This window comes from Pyrgilauda ruficollis, unplaced genomic scaffold (genome assembly GCF_017590135.1).
Source record: "Pyrgilauda ruficollis isolate IOZ18807 unplaced genomic scaffold, ASM1759013v1 scaffold181, whole genome shotgun sequence".
Classification (NCBI taxonomy): domain Eukaryota; kingdom Metazoa; phylum Chordata; class Aves; order Passeriformes; family Passeridae; genus Pyrgilauda; species Pyrgilauda ruficollis.
Window position 1 is genome coordinate 300,580 of NW_024517096.1, and position 13,426 is coordinate 314,005.

Genomic DNA, 13,426 nt, shown 5'->3' on the forward strand with positions numbered 1-13,426 from the left:
CGTTATTGAGGGTTTTTCCTGGACCGGTGATTACAAGGAATGGGTCCTTTGGGAGCCAGGAATCCTTTGGATTCCTCTGCTCCCTCGGAGGGGTTGGGAGCTGGGTGAAACTGGAATTAAAGCTGGATGGAGAAGGAGCAGCTGCTCCGCCCAGCACCGGTGCTGGGTTCCATGGAATCGCTGAGGTTGGAAAAGCCCTCCAGGATTGACTCCAGCTGTTCCAAGGCCACCACTGACCATGTCCCCAAGTGCCACATCCACAGGGATGGGGACTCCAGACCTCCCTGGGCACTGGCATTGCTTGACCACCCCTTCCATGAAGGAATTTTCCCAAATATCCAACCTAAACTTTCCCAACATGCCGTTTCCTCCTGTTCTCTCCCTCAAACTGTGAGAGAGGAGCAGCCCTAAAACACAAATCCCTCATGGAGTTTCAGCTGGGTAGCCCAGAAAACTCAAGATCTTTTGGTTGGCTCTGGAATATTCTTGGTCTGGTTGATGTGTTCGTTTGGTTTTTTGCTTTTTGGGTTTTTTTTATCGAGAGAAAAACAGCATTCAGACATGGAATTCAGAGGAGTAATGGATTATCTGGAGACCTGAGAAGATGAATAGTCCTAAACAGATCAGATGTGGGAAACTGGGTGGTCTGAGCTCAAACTGCCACGAGAGGAAGAAATATTTTCCATTTTGAGGAGAATGTAATATGGCAGCAGTGGGAATATCTGGGGAGATGAGGGAGGAATGCACTTAGGAGAAAGAGATGGAACTGGGAGGATGAAAAATGGGAGCAGGGTCATGAGAGGGGTTGTGGGGAGGACGAAGTTTTTGTTGGAGGAACCTCTTGTGAGAGAGTCCCTGATTCCTGGGGCAGCCAGAAATGGCTCAGGAAAGAGAACCCGGGGAGCAGCGCCATGAGGGGATGGGTTTGGTCACGCCGGCAGGTCCCTGGGCCATAAATTTTGGGGAAACTGTTAAAATGTGAATAGGATTCTCCAATTTTCTTTTTGGGAACGGTTTCAAAGGCCTTTGCTGCTCCTTCCCTTCTGCTGCAGTTCCCTTTGTTGGGCTGGAAGGAGGAGGTGACACCCAAAACCTTGTGAGGCTGAGGAGATCCAGCCAAGGACGGGAGTCAGGTTGTTGTGGAGCCTTCCTGTGGCACCCCCAGCCCAGCTCCGCTCACTTCTGCTTCTCCTGCCTGGAAATCTGTTCCTCTGGAAGAGATTCCAAAGGAATTTAAACTTCCAGAGGTTGTGGTGGAGCTGCTCCAGGTGCTTCGCCCTCCTCAGAGCCATGGCTAACACCGGGATGGAGACCCGGCCTGGGGTTTGTGGGGAAGGAGCTGAGGAGTGGGCTTGGGAATTTTGGTTCCTGTGCTTCCCTTGACCCCCAGCACCTGGGGAGCTCCCCCATCCTGTGGTGCTCCCGAGGAGCTGGTGGGGAAAAATCCCCGTGGGAATGGTGGGGAGCTGCTGGAGAGAGCCCAGAGGAGGCCCCGGAGCTGCTCAGCCGGGCTGGCAGAGCTGGGAATGTTCCCCTGGAGAAGGGAAAATTCCAGGGAATGCTCAGAGTCCCTGAAGGGGCTCCAGGAGAGCTGCAGAGGGACTGGGGACAAGGCCTGCAGGGACAGCACACAGGGAATGGCTCCCACTGGCGAAGGGGAGATTGGGCTGGGATCTTGGCAAGGAATTCCTGGCTGGGAGGGTGGGCAGGGGCTGGGCTGGAATTCCCAGAGCAGCTGTGGCTGCCCCTGCATCCCTGGCAGTGCCCAAGGCCAGGCTGGATCCACCTGGGACAGTGGGAGGTGTCCCTGCTGTGGATGGAATGGAATGAGGAGATCTTTCAGGTCCTTTCCCACCCAAACCAATCTGGAATTCTGTGGAATTGGGCTGGACACGGCCATGGTGGGACACTGGAACTGCAGCTGGGTGTGGGATGGCTCCTTGTCCTTTCTTTCCTGAAGGGAAGTGTGGGTGAGGATCCAGGATCCTGGAGCTGGGGGATGAGGGAATGATCCCAGATCTGCCTGGATTTGGTGCAGTCTCAGCAGAAACCTCCAAAATCTGCTCTTAAAACTGCCCTGAGGCCTCCTGCTCCTGGTGAGCAGCTCTTGGAGAGTCCAACAAGTCCTTGAGGCCATCACAAAATACTGAGGAAACGGCAGCTTCTGGGAGCCCAGTGATGAATTAATTACTCATTAATTTCCAGGGGATGGTGCACCATAAATGAGAGGTTTGGTGTGAGTGTCCAACCATGGTCCTGCTGTTGGTGGTGGCTCAGCCTCGCTGTGCTCCTGCCTTTGATGGTGCCACATGTTCATTTCTTGAAGAAATGGTTGAAAAAACACCTTCAGTTTTAAATTGGCCCCAAAATTCAATTATTTAAGTAATTTCCTCCAGCTTAATGAGTGGCATCACTGACGCTCCAAGGTTGGAGTGTCTGGGTTGATCAGGATGGAGATGATCAGGAGAAGTTGTGCTGCTTGTGGAGGTTTGGAGAGCCAAGGCCCAGCAGAATTTAATAAATCCCTTTGCCTTGGTCCCTCAGTGGTGGGGTGGGAGTGGGAGAATCCCTTTTTCCTTGGTTTTCCTGTGGTGGAGAGGACAAGGAGAACACCAGGATCCTGAGAATCACCAACCTTCAAGCCTTGGAGAGGGGCTCAAAGGGAGGTGGCTGCTCCCTGCATGGAATTTATCACTTTTTAAATTCAGGCACCACCTAATTTTATCTCTTGGGTTGGTAAAATTGTAATAATCCTCATCTTTTTGGGTCTCACCTGAGGATCCCTGATTTCTGCCTCGGGATCCTTCCCTTTCCTGAGGGAAACAGCTTTTGGGAGTGTTGGGAACACCTGACAGGGAAATGTTGGTTCACAGTTTCTGGTTCTAAAATCTCTCTTAAAATACCAAATTTCTCGTAGATTCAGGTTGGTCCTGAACCTGATTGCAGGGGAAAAGCTGGGATTTGTGATCCAGATTTGCCAGGGTGGCTGGATGTGCCCAGCATGGATTGGGACCTCAGCCAGGACAAAAAGCAGAATTCGAGGACAAAATCCATGTTTAAAATCTCCACATCCCTTTGCAGTGCACCTGCACAGCGGCAGGGAGGTCTTGGGGATGGATTGGAGCACCTAAAAAGGTTTTTTAAAATGGATTTTAGGACCTTAGAAGGTTTTGGGGGATGAATTTTAAGACCCAAGAAGGTCTTGAAGATGGATTTGAGTACCTAAAAAGATGTTTTAGATGGTTTTTAGCACCCGAGAAAGGTTTTTACATAGATTTTTGCACCTGAGAAGGTTTCAGGGATGGATTTTAAGACCTGAGAAGGTTTTTTACGTGGATTTTTTCACCTAAGAAGGTTTTGGGGATGAATTTTAAGACCTGAGAAGGTTTTTTAGGTGGATTTTTTCACCTAAGAAGGTTTTGGGGATGAATTTTAAGACCTGAGAAGGTTTTTTAGGTGGATTTTTTCACCTAAGAAGGTTTTGGGGATGGATTTTAAGACCTGAGAAGGTTTCGAGATGGATTTTTTCACCTAAGGTTTTGGGGATGGATTTTAAGACCTGAGAAGTTTTTTAGATGGATTTTTTCACCTAAGGTTTTGGGGATGGATTTTAAGACCTGAGAAGGTGTTTTAGGTGGATTTTTTCACCTAAGGTTTTGGGGATGGATTTTAAGATCTGAGAAGGTTTCGAGATGGATTTTTTTCACCTAAGAAGGTTTTGGGGATGGATTTTAGGCCCTTAGAAGGTTTTGGGGATGGATTTTTGCATGTAAGGAAGTCTTGCAGCTGGAATTTAGGACCTGAGAAGGTTTTGGGGATGAATTTGAGCACCTAAGGAGGTTTTTTTAATGGATTTTAGCACCTATAAAGGTTTTTTGATGGATTTTGACACCTTTGGGAAGGGTAGAATTAGGTGGGAGAGCTCCGGGCTCATCCCTGAGCTGATTCCTGCCGGAGCCTGGAGCTGCTCTTGGAGAAAACAAGGAGCAAGTCAGGCTATGGCTCCTCACAAGCCCTCGGTGGCTGAGGGCATCCCGAGGCAGCCTGGTTGTGTAATGCCACAACAGCTGGAGAATCATTAAATTACCATCAGGTTTTGCTTTTAATTAATTTATTTTCTGGAGAGGAGCAGGTTGACAGCTGGTGCCTCGCTCAGGTGATATTTGTTGTTGCATGTTGTTTGTTTTGTGAATTCTAAATGAGGTGGAGTTGGGTTGGCTTTATTTTATTTTATTTTTTTTTTTTCTCTCTCTCCCTGGGCTCTCAACAGTTCAAAGCAAGACGTTGTCCCTTCCCTGAGATGTTTGTGATCCAATTTCAGACAGAAAACAGGGCGGGTGTGGAGGAGGAGGAGGATGGGCAGGGATGAAACATCCAGGCTGGGTGGCCCGGGGGCCGGGCGGGGGGAGCACATCCTCGGATCCTGAGGAGCTCCAGGATGGGGATTCTGAGGTGGAGCCTGGTTTGGAGCACAAATCACCCCAGGGGGGCCTTCAGAGCCCAGCCCAGGGGTGATGGCCACGGGAAGGGGTCACTGTGGGGATGGAAATCCTCTGGACACTCAGAGCCACAGCCAGCTGGGAAAATGAGCTGCAGAGTTTAATTCTGCCAGTGGTATGGAGTGGTCTCATGAAATGCTGTACCCCAAACACCTTCTGGAATGCTGTACCCCAAACACTTTCTGGGATTCTGCACCCCAAACACCTTCTGGAATGCTGTACCCCAAACACCTTCTGGAATTCACAGAATTCCAGGAGGGAATGGTTGGAGGGCCCATCCATAGGTAGGGAATCTTCAGCTATCCCAGGGTGCTCCAAGCCCTGTCCAAGCTGGTCTTTTCCTCTCCCTCTTTGTGTCTTTGGTGTCTTTTGGCCCCTCATTCTCTTTGCTGACACCACCATTGGTTGTTTCATGGAGCAATAAATCCAATATTTGTCCAAATTGTGGTCCAGAAAGCGGCTGGACACATCCCTGTGTATCCCAGGAACTGGGCATGGAATGTTCCTGTACCTGAGCAGTCGGGGTTGGACTCGGTGTTTTCAGATCAACTCTTTAGCCTCTGGTACTTCAGTGGAATTTTGGAGGAAAGTCCCACATTTGTGCTGGAGGAGCACAAGGTTGGGCATTGAATGTGCCAACTCTGGGGTGACAGAGGGGCAGGGCAGTGCCCTTGTCCCCTGTGCTGGCACTGCCGGGGCACCTCCAGTGCTGGGGAAGGGGCTGGAGAATTGCTGAGGAGCTGGAAGGGGCTCAGCCTGGAGCACAGGAGGCTCAGGGGGACCTTGTGGCTCTGCACAGCTCCTGCCAGGAGGGGACAGCCGGGGGGTCGGGCTCTGCTCCAGGGAACAGGGACAGGAGCAGAGGGAACGGCCTCAGGGGAGCCTCAGGGTGGGCATCAGCAGGAATTTCCCCATGGAAAGGGTGGTCAGGCACTGGAAGTGCCCAGGGAGGTCTGGAGTGCCACCCCTGAGGGATTTCAGTGCCCTGTGGCTGTGGCACTTGGGGACAGGGGCACTGGTGGCCCTGGCAGTGCTGGCCATGGTTGCACTCCCAGATCTCAGAGGGCTTTTCCAACCTCAGCGATTCCACGATTTCCATTCCAAGTGCCCTCTTCCTGCACGTCCTGAGGGCTGCAATGACCCTTTCCTGTTTTCCAGGGAGCCCGGGAGACCTTTGAGAGCTACTACAGGAAGCAGAGGAGAAAACAAGCGCGGCTGGTGCTGCAGCCTCCCTCCAACATGGTCAGTTTGTCCTGGAACCTCACCCCCAGCTCCTGCTGCCCCTGGCTCATCCCTAAAATCCCCCCTTGCCCTCGGCCACCTGGATTTTAACCTCTGCTCCCTCTCTCTCTGTTGCAGCACGAAACTTTAGATGGCTACAGGAAGTATTTCAATCAAATTGTAGGGTAGGTGTTCCTTTTATACACGGCCCTGCTAAAAATGAGCGTCCTGGGCTGCCGAGGAGCCCAAAAAAAACGGGAGAGGAGGGAATGTTGGTATTTTTGGTGGTCCTCGTGGCCAAAACAAGACAAAAAAAAAAGAGGTGGTTTGTGCTTTTGAAGTGTTGCAAAGGGAATTTTGTCTGCTTTGCTGTGTCACTGAGGGGAGCGGGGAGGGACCTGCCAGCTCTTGGAGCAGCCTGGGAATTTCTGGGAAATTCTGGGATTTTCTAGGAATTTTTATGAATTTCTGGGATTTTCTAGGAATTTCTAGGAATTTTTATGAATTTCTGGGATTTTCTAGGAATTTCTAGGAATTTTTATGAATTTCTGGGATTTTCTAGGAATTTCTAGGAATTTTTAATGAATTTCTAGGAATTTTTAATGAATTTCTAGGAATTTTTAATGAATTTCTAGGAATTTTTAATGAATTTCTAGGAATTTTTAATGAATTTCTAGGAATTTTTAATGAATTTCTGGAATTTTTAATGAATTTCTGGGATTTTCTAGGAATTTCTAGGAATTTTTATGAATTTCTGGGATTTTTTATGAATTTCTAGGAATTTTTTATGAATTTCTGGGATTTTCTAGGAATTTCTAGGAATTTTTAATGAATTTCTAGGAATTTTTATGAATTTCTGGGATTTTCTATGAATTTCTAGGAATTTTTTATGAATTTCTGGGATTTTCTATGAATTTCTAGGAATTTTTATTAATTTCTAGGAATTTTTATGAATTTCTGGGATTTTCTAGGAATTTCTAGGAATTTTTAATGAATTTCTGGGATTTTCTAGGAATTTCTAGGAATTTTTATGAATTTCTGGGATTTTCTAGGAATTTCTAGGAATTTTTATGAATTTCTGGGATTTTCTAGGAATTTCTAGGAATTTTTTATTAATTTCTGGGATTTTCAATGAATTTCTAGGAATTTTTTATTAATTTCTGGGAAATTCTGGGAATTTCTGGGAATTTGAGGGTAAATGGTCCCTGTGGATTATGTTAATTTTCTTGCCCTGCTAATGACATGAATGGGCCCTCTGCCTTAATGGTTCTGGAACATGGAATAATTATTCTTTAATTATTTTCCTGCTGAAGGAGGTGATTCTCCATTCCCCAGAGCTGCTTTTTTATCACACTGAAATTTGAACAAAAATCTTCCCAAACTGAGCTCCGAGAGGAGAATTCCAAAGGCTGCTAGTCCATAAAAATTGGGCAGGATTTGTTCTTTCCTCAGCTCATAACGAGGATAATTTCAATACCTAATTAAGAGCACCACAAATCCCACGTGTGCTGCTCCCCTGGTGCAGCTCCCTGCTCCTGGGCTGGATTTCCTTGGGAAAAACCACCTGGAAATTCGTGTTTAAAATGCCCACTCTCACCCTCATTCCCTGGAAAACACTTTTTTATGGAGCAGCAGAGTCGATAACTGGAGACTGGAGCAAATTGATTGTCGGGAAATTTGGGAGCACGTGGTGGTGCTGGCTGGGAGAGAGGATTTTCCCTGCAGTTCCAACAGTTTTCCTGGTACTTAAAGCATTTTTCCCTGCAGATAAAGCATTTTTCCCTGCAGATAAAGCAGTTTTCCCTGCAGATAAAACAGTTTTCCCTGCAGATAAAGCATTTTTCCCTGCAGATAAAGCCATTTTCCCTGCACTCAGAGCATTTTCCCTGCAGTCAGAGCATTTCCCCCATTGTGACGGGATTCCTGCTGGCTGGAGCAGAGTTCAATCCGCGGTTCTTGTGGGAATAACGAGGCGGAGAGCTCGTGGAGGGGGAATTCTGCCTTTGTGCACACACAGAGCAGCACGGGGAGGGCTTTACCTCCCTCCTCCACCCCAGCGGAGGGAATAAAGTTAAATTAAAAATCAAAAACGAGGGAATAAAGTGCTTGGAGCTGCCTGGATTTGACAGACCCCCCCCAAATCCAGAGCATCCAGGCGCCCCGGCCCCGCCCGGGGACGTCCTTCCACCCCTCAGATGTGCATTTTCGGTGGCGTTTTCTGCATTTCAGGTTTTTTGTGGTGGAGGATCACATCCTGCACACCACGCAGGGCCTGGTCAACCGCGCCTACATTGATGAGCTGTGGGAGATGGCCCTGTCCAAAACCATCGCGGCCCTCAGGACCCACTCCGTGAGTAAAAGCCCGGCAGAGCTCAGCTGTTGCTTGACTGTCCTTGACATGCTGCAATTCTGCCTTTTTTTTTTTTTGCCCCCCCATCAGAGTTCTTTGTTTTCCCCTCTTTTCCAATGAGTGTTTGAAGGAGCGACACAGACACGCGGATAATTCTCTTTCTCCGGGTTTTTTAGCCTCTTGGTTGGCTGAATTTCCCTGCCGAGCTCGATATTTTGAGTGTAAAACACTGGTTTTATGTTTTTGTAGTGATTTTGTTCAGAGTTTTTGAGGAGCACCAGCAGAGGGAGTTGATTTGTCCCAAAAAACTGGGGGGATAAAGAATCTTTTTGGCAGACCAAAGCATGACCTTGTCTGATACAGAATCAGAGAATCCCAGGGTGGTTTGGGTTGGAGGGGACCTTAGAGATCATCTTCATCCCCTAAATTTCATGGCTGAAAAATGGGCTGGAAATGGGCTAAAAACGGGCTGGAAAGTGGCTGAAAATGGGCTGGAAAATGGCTAAAAATGGGCTGGAAAACCAAATCCAGAGAGACAGAACCCCAGGAGAGAGCCAGGAGCACCTTGGGTGAAAACATGGGAAGAGAAGGACACAAACACCAGTTTTTGAGCATCCTGGGGCCGTGGAAAACCAGATGGGATTGAAGGTCCTGTCCACCCCACATCATTCCATGGCTCTTGCCTGGATGTCTCTGGGATGAGGGACCCCAGAAGATCCTGGTGTTCTCCATTCCCATCCAGCTGACTGCAGAGTAAAATTTTTCCCAAGAAACTGGGGGAGAAATGCATCTTTTTGGCACACAGGATCAGACAATCCCAGAGTGGTTTGGGTTGGAAGGGATCTTAGAGATCATCTTGATCCCTTAAATGTTGTGGCTGTGATTGTGCTGAGGAATGGGCTAAAATGGGCTGGAAACAGGCTGGAAAACCAAATCCAGAGGGACAGAACCCCAGGAGAAAGCCAGGGAAAACATGGGAAGAGATGGACACGGATCTCTCTGATGAACCTGGATCTCTCAGGGATGAGGGTCCCCAGAAGATTCCTGGTGTTCTCCATCCCCATCCAGCTGACTGCAGAGTCTCCTCCTTCCCCCCGAGCCCCTGTGCTCCCAGGGGGGATAAACACCAGCCCCTCCCCGGGCTGCAAACCTGTGTTTGTTTTTGTTTCAAGTGGGATTTTCTCCGAGCTGGAAGCAGGAGGCTGAGCCAGGCCCAGCCACGGGGGTTTTTTGCTGTTCCCAGCTTTGTTGCCACGCAGGTCGTTTCAAGCGGTGCCAGAAGGAACGCACGGAGTGGCTGCCAGGGGAGGCTTTTCAGCAATCACAAAACATTCCGTGGTTTCCCAGCCTTGTGGCCACCACCACCATTTGCCCTGAGCGCTCCCAGTTCAACCAGTGCCCTGCATCCCAAACTGGGATCTGAGGCAGGGTCTCACCTTGCTGAGGCTATTTCAGTCCTTCCAAGGCAGACAAATTTATCCCTGGATTTTCCTCCTCGCCGCAGACAGGGACATCTTTAATCACTTGTGATGCTTCAGGGCATTATCTTTCTTCCTGACTCTCCTTTTTGGACAGGGAGATGGAAAACGTGTGTCTCCCAGTCCTTCCTGCTGATTAATGGAGCCGTTCCTCCTGGAGTTTCCAGCGAGCCTTAAATCCTGCTCCCTTTCCAGCCTGGGATCACTGATTCTATATTTGGGCAGCCTCTGTCTCAAACTTCACATTTTTCAGCGCAGGGAGGGATTTTTATTTATTTATTTAATTTTTTTTGGGCTGCTCTTGGGAAGCCTTGGGGGGGACTGGGGCGGCTCTGGGGACGCCGAGCTGTGTCTGGGGGGTTTGGAGCAGGGTAAATCCCCGTGCTGGAGCTGGAATCCAGCGTGTTTTCCCTCAGCCCAGGCCGTGGATGCCTGGCTGAGATGCTTCATTACCGTCAGACACAACACGGTAAATATTAAATGAGAGGCGAACGAAACGAGAAGGAAATATTAAATGTCACCCCGTCCCACGGTGACAACGCCGTGGGAGCCATCTCCCCTCGGTGCCCAGAGGCTCCTGGGCAGTTTTAGACACACCTCAGGTGTCTCTGGGGCAGCCCCGAGAGCAGAGCCACCCTTGCCAGCCCTGCCCTCGTGGGCTGGGGGTGAAGCTGCTGCTCCAGGGCCTGGCCGGTCCTTGTCAGTGCCCTGGTGGCACAGAGGGGCTCAGGGCAGGCTTTGGGCTGTGCCACGCAGTCACAGACTCCTTTTCCTCTGTGCCCTCCTCTCCAGTCCTACTGCTCCGACCCCAGCCTGGTGTTGGACCTGAAGAACCTCATTGTGCTCTTCGCCGACACGCTCCAGGTACGCGGGGCCCCTCCTGCTGCTCCCAGCTCTCCAGCACTGCTTCCGTGCCTCAGCTGGGCTGGCCGAGCTCTTTTTTTTGGCAATTCTGGGCGTGGGTCACCTGAGGGACAGCCTGGTTTGGTCTGTGCAAGGACCAGGCGTGGCCGCCTCAGCCAGCCTTGGGTGTTCTCCCTTGGTCAGTCACCCCCTGAGCCCCCCCAGCTGCACCAGGGGGGTGCTAGAGGAGGAATTGCCCCTGTTAAATACAGACAGCGATGCCCAGCTGCCTGGTGGTGGCTTCACTCCCTTCCTGCTGCTCTGCAGGGCTACGGCTTCCCCGTGAACCAGCTCTTCGACATGCTGCTGGAGATCCAGGACCAGTACAGCGAGACCCTGCTGAAGAAATGGGCAGGGGTCTTCAGGTGAGAGGCTCAGAAAGAAGCTCGCTGAGGGGTTCTGGGCCCTGTGTGGAAGTTTCTGAGGGATTAATTGTGAAATCATGGAAGGGGTGGACATGAAATGGTTTGGAATGGGATGGGATTTAAGTCCCTTCCCACCCAAACCATTCCATGATCTGTGCCCTCGCTCCATCACTGAGCCGTGGCTGCTTTGGGATATCCCTGGCTGCTGCTGCAGGAATTTGGGATCACACCTTAGCCTGGCACCAGCCCCTGGGAATCTCCTGGCCCAGCAGGAAAACTTCCCCCTCACAGTTGTCTCCCTAACTGTCCTTTTCTTTTCCCAGAAATATCCTTGACTCAGATAACTACAGCCCCATCCCGGTGTCAAATGAAGAAGTTTATAGGAAAATCGTTGGACAGTTCCCATTCCAGGATGCTGAACTTGAAAAGGTAAATTTTGGAATGGAGAGCATGGCCTGGCCTGGCTGCTGGGGCAGGAGAACCTCACACCTTTCGTGGGCACTGAAAGGATCCAAAAAACCCCTAAACCAGCCCCCCAGTCCAAATTATTAACAATAAAAGAGAAAGTAAAGCAATGGAAAGAACAGATATTCCTCCCATGGATGCATTTCTCCTGGTGTGGATGAGGGAAGTGGGATTTGTGTTCCTCTCAGAGTGTTCTGTCACACAGGTAGAAAAATCCGTTTCCACTGGCATTTTATTCCCACTTTTTGGACCCTGGGATTGACCTTTATTGGTTTTAGTCTGATATTTAGAGAAAAATAGCTCAATAAAATGGTGGCTCTTGGCCTTTGCACGAGCGCGTGCTTGGAAAACCAAAGTGTGTCCAGATGTCCCCCAAATCCTAAATCCTGCCTGGCCCTGTGCTCCACACCTGGCAGGCAGCAAATCCAGCCCTGGTGATCCCAGTTTAGGGTTCAGATTTCTGTGTCCTGCCCCAAAATTCAATCCCGGGGTTCAGCTGCTCCCAGCTCTGAGTGCTGGGGGTAAAAACTGGGAAAATTTGGTGTTGAAAAATCTGTTTGCTCCTGGGTTTTGGGGTCACCGGGCAGCACCTGGGGGAGGTGAGCAGGAAAACACCTCGTGCATGGTGGGGGAGGAATTCCAGGTGCTCCCAAGGAGGGAGGGAAGGGAGCTGGGAGAGGGAATGAGGGAATGGCCCCAAAGCCCTTCTGCTCCAGGTGCTGTTTGTGATTATCTGCTCTCCCCCTTGGCTGAAGTGTTGATAAATCCCAGAATTGCTTGGCCTGCCTGCAAGAGCCCTCCCTGCTGTCCCTGTTCTCCCTCTGGAGCTGTCCCCCTGTTTTCCAGCAACCCTTCCCAAAGAAGTTCCCCTTCTCGGAGTTCGTGCCCAAGGTTTACAGCCAGATCAAGGAGTTCATCTACGCCTGCCTCAAGTTCTCCGAGGACCTGCACCTCAGGTGGGAAACGTGCCCTGAGACAGCTCAGTTAAAATGTGGATCCTCTCTGTCCTCCTTTGGATGGGGCCTGTCCAGGCTGGAAGTGGCTCTGGAGCAGTGGGATTTTGGCTGGACATGTCTTCTCCTGTATGGGGGATCCCAGGATGGTTTGGGTTGGGAGGAACTTCAGGGATCATCTCCAAACCCATCACAGGGACACCTTCCACAGTGCTCCAAGCCTCCTCCAGCCTGGCCTTGGACACTTCCAGGGAATTCCACACTCCCAGGACAATCCCAGTGTGGGCTGTTTCCTCCAAGGTGTTTGTGCGTCGTTCTTTTAATCAATAATTGAACGCAGGTGTCTGCAGAGAGGCTGTGGTGGCCACTCGTCACCAGGGCCTGCTGCTGGAGCACCTCTGACCCCCCTGACTCCTCCCCAGGGAATGGGAATCCCGTGGTTCCATGAAAGCGTTGTCAGGAAGACTCTGAGGGTTGGATTTTTGGTCAGGAACGAGTTTCAGCTGCTGGTTTCGTGCTTTTGTTGTTCTTGTTTCTTCGGGGAGTTTATATACAAATAATGTGATTTTTTTTTTTTTTTTTTTTTTAAAGCCTGCAAAATATTCCATGTGTTTACCCTCCCTGCTCCATCCCGGGGTGCTTTGATGCTCGTTTCACCCGTGTGTACGTGTGTGAGACTGAAAACCAGCGGGGTCTGCCAGGAGCTGCCAGCTGGGGCTTTGCCTTTGCATCAGCAGCGTTCGCAGCTCGGGAGAGGCTTAGAAATGCAGGACAAGAGTCTGGCTGGAGGGATTCATCCTCCTTCCCTTCCCTGGGCAAACACGAGGCTGGGTTGGGGTGGGGACAGTTCCACCTCCTTGGGAGCTTCATGTCCTGGCCATGACCTGACGCTGGAGCTGCTGCAGGGCTGGAGCCCCTCTGCTCTGGAGCCAGGCTGGAGAGCTGGGAATGTTCCCTGGAGAAGGGAAGGCTCCAGGCAGAGCTCAGAGCCCCTGGCAGGGCCTGCAGGGGCTCCAGGAGAGCTGCAGAGGGACTGGGGACAAGGCCTGCAGGGACAGCACGCTGTGGCTGCCCCTGGATCCCTGGCAGTGCCCAAGGCCAGGCTGGACATTGGGGCTTGGATCCACCTGGGACAGTGGGAGGTGTCCCTGGAATTGGATCCAAATGGGATTTAAGGTCCCTTCCCACCCAA

The 13,426-nt window shown here is 50.5% G+C and overlaps 1 protein-coding gene across 1 annotated transcript in view; it reads left to right on the forward strand.

Moving 5' to 3' along the window:
- The window catches only part of EXOC6B (exocyst complex component 6B), a 277,974-nt gene that overhangs the window by 156,592 nt on the left and 107,956 nt on the right, over positions 1–13,426 (forward strand). The window contains exons 10-16 of the mRNA XM_041464605.1: positions 5,658–5,741; positions 5,859–5,905; positions 7,950–8,070; positions 10,341–10,412; positions 10,719–10,816; positions 11,140–11,245; positions 12,128–12,237. Of these exons, the coding sequence (XP_041320539.1) occupies positions 5,658–5,741; positions 5,859–5,905; positions 7,950–8,070; positions 10,341–10,412; positions 10,719–10,816; positions 11,140–11,245; positions 12,128–12,237 (638 nt within the window). The remainder of the gene's footprint in view (positions 1–5,657; positions 5,742–5,858; positions 5,906–7,949; positions 8,071–10,340; positions 10,413–10,718; positions 10,817–11,139; positions 11,246–12,127; positions 12,238–13,426) is intronic.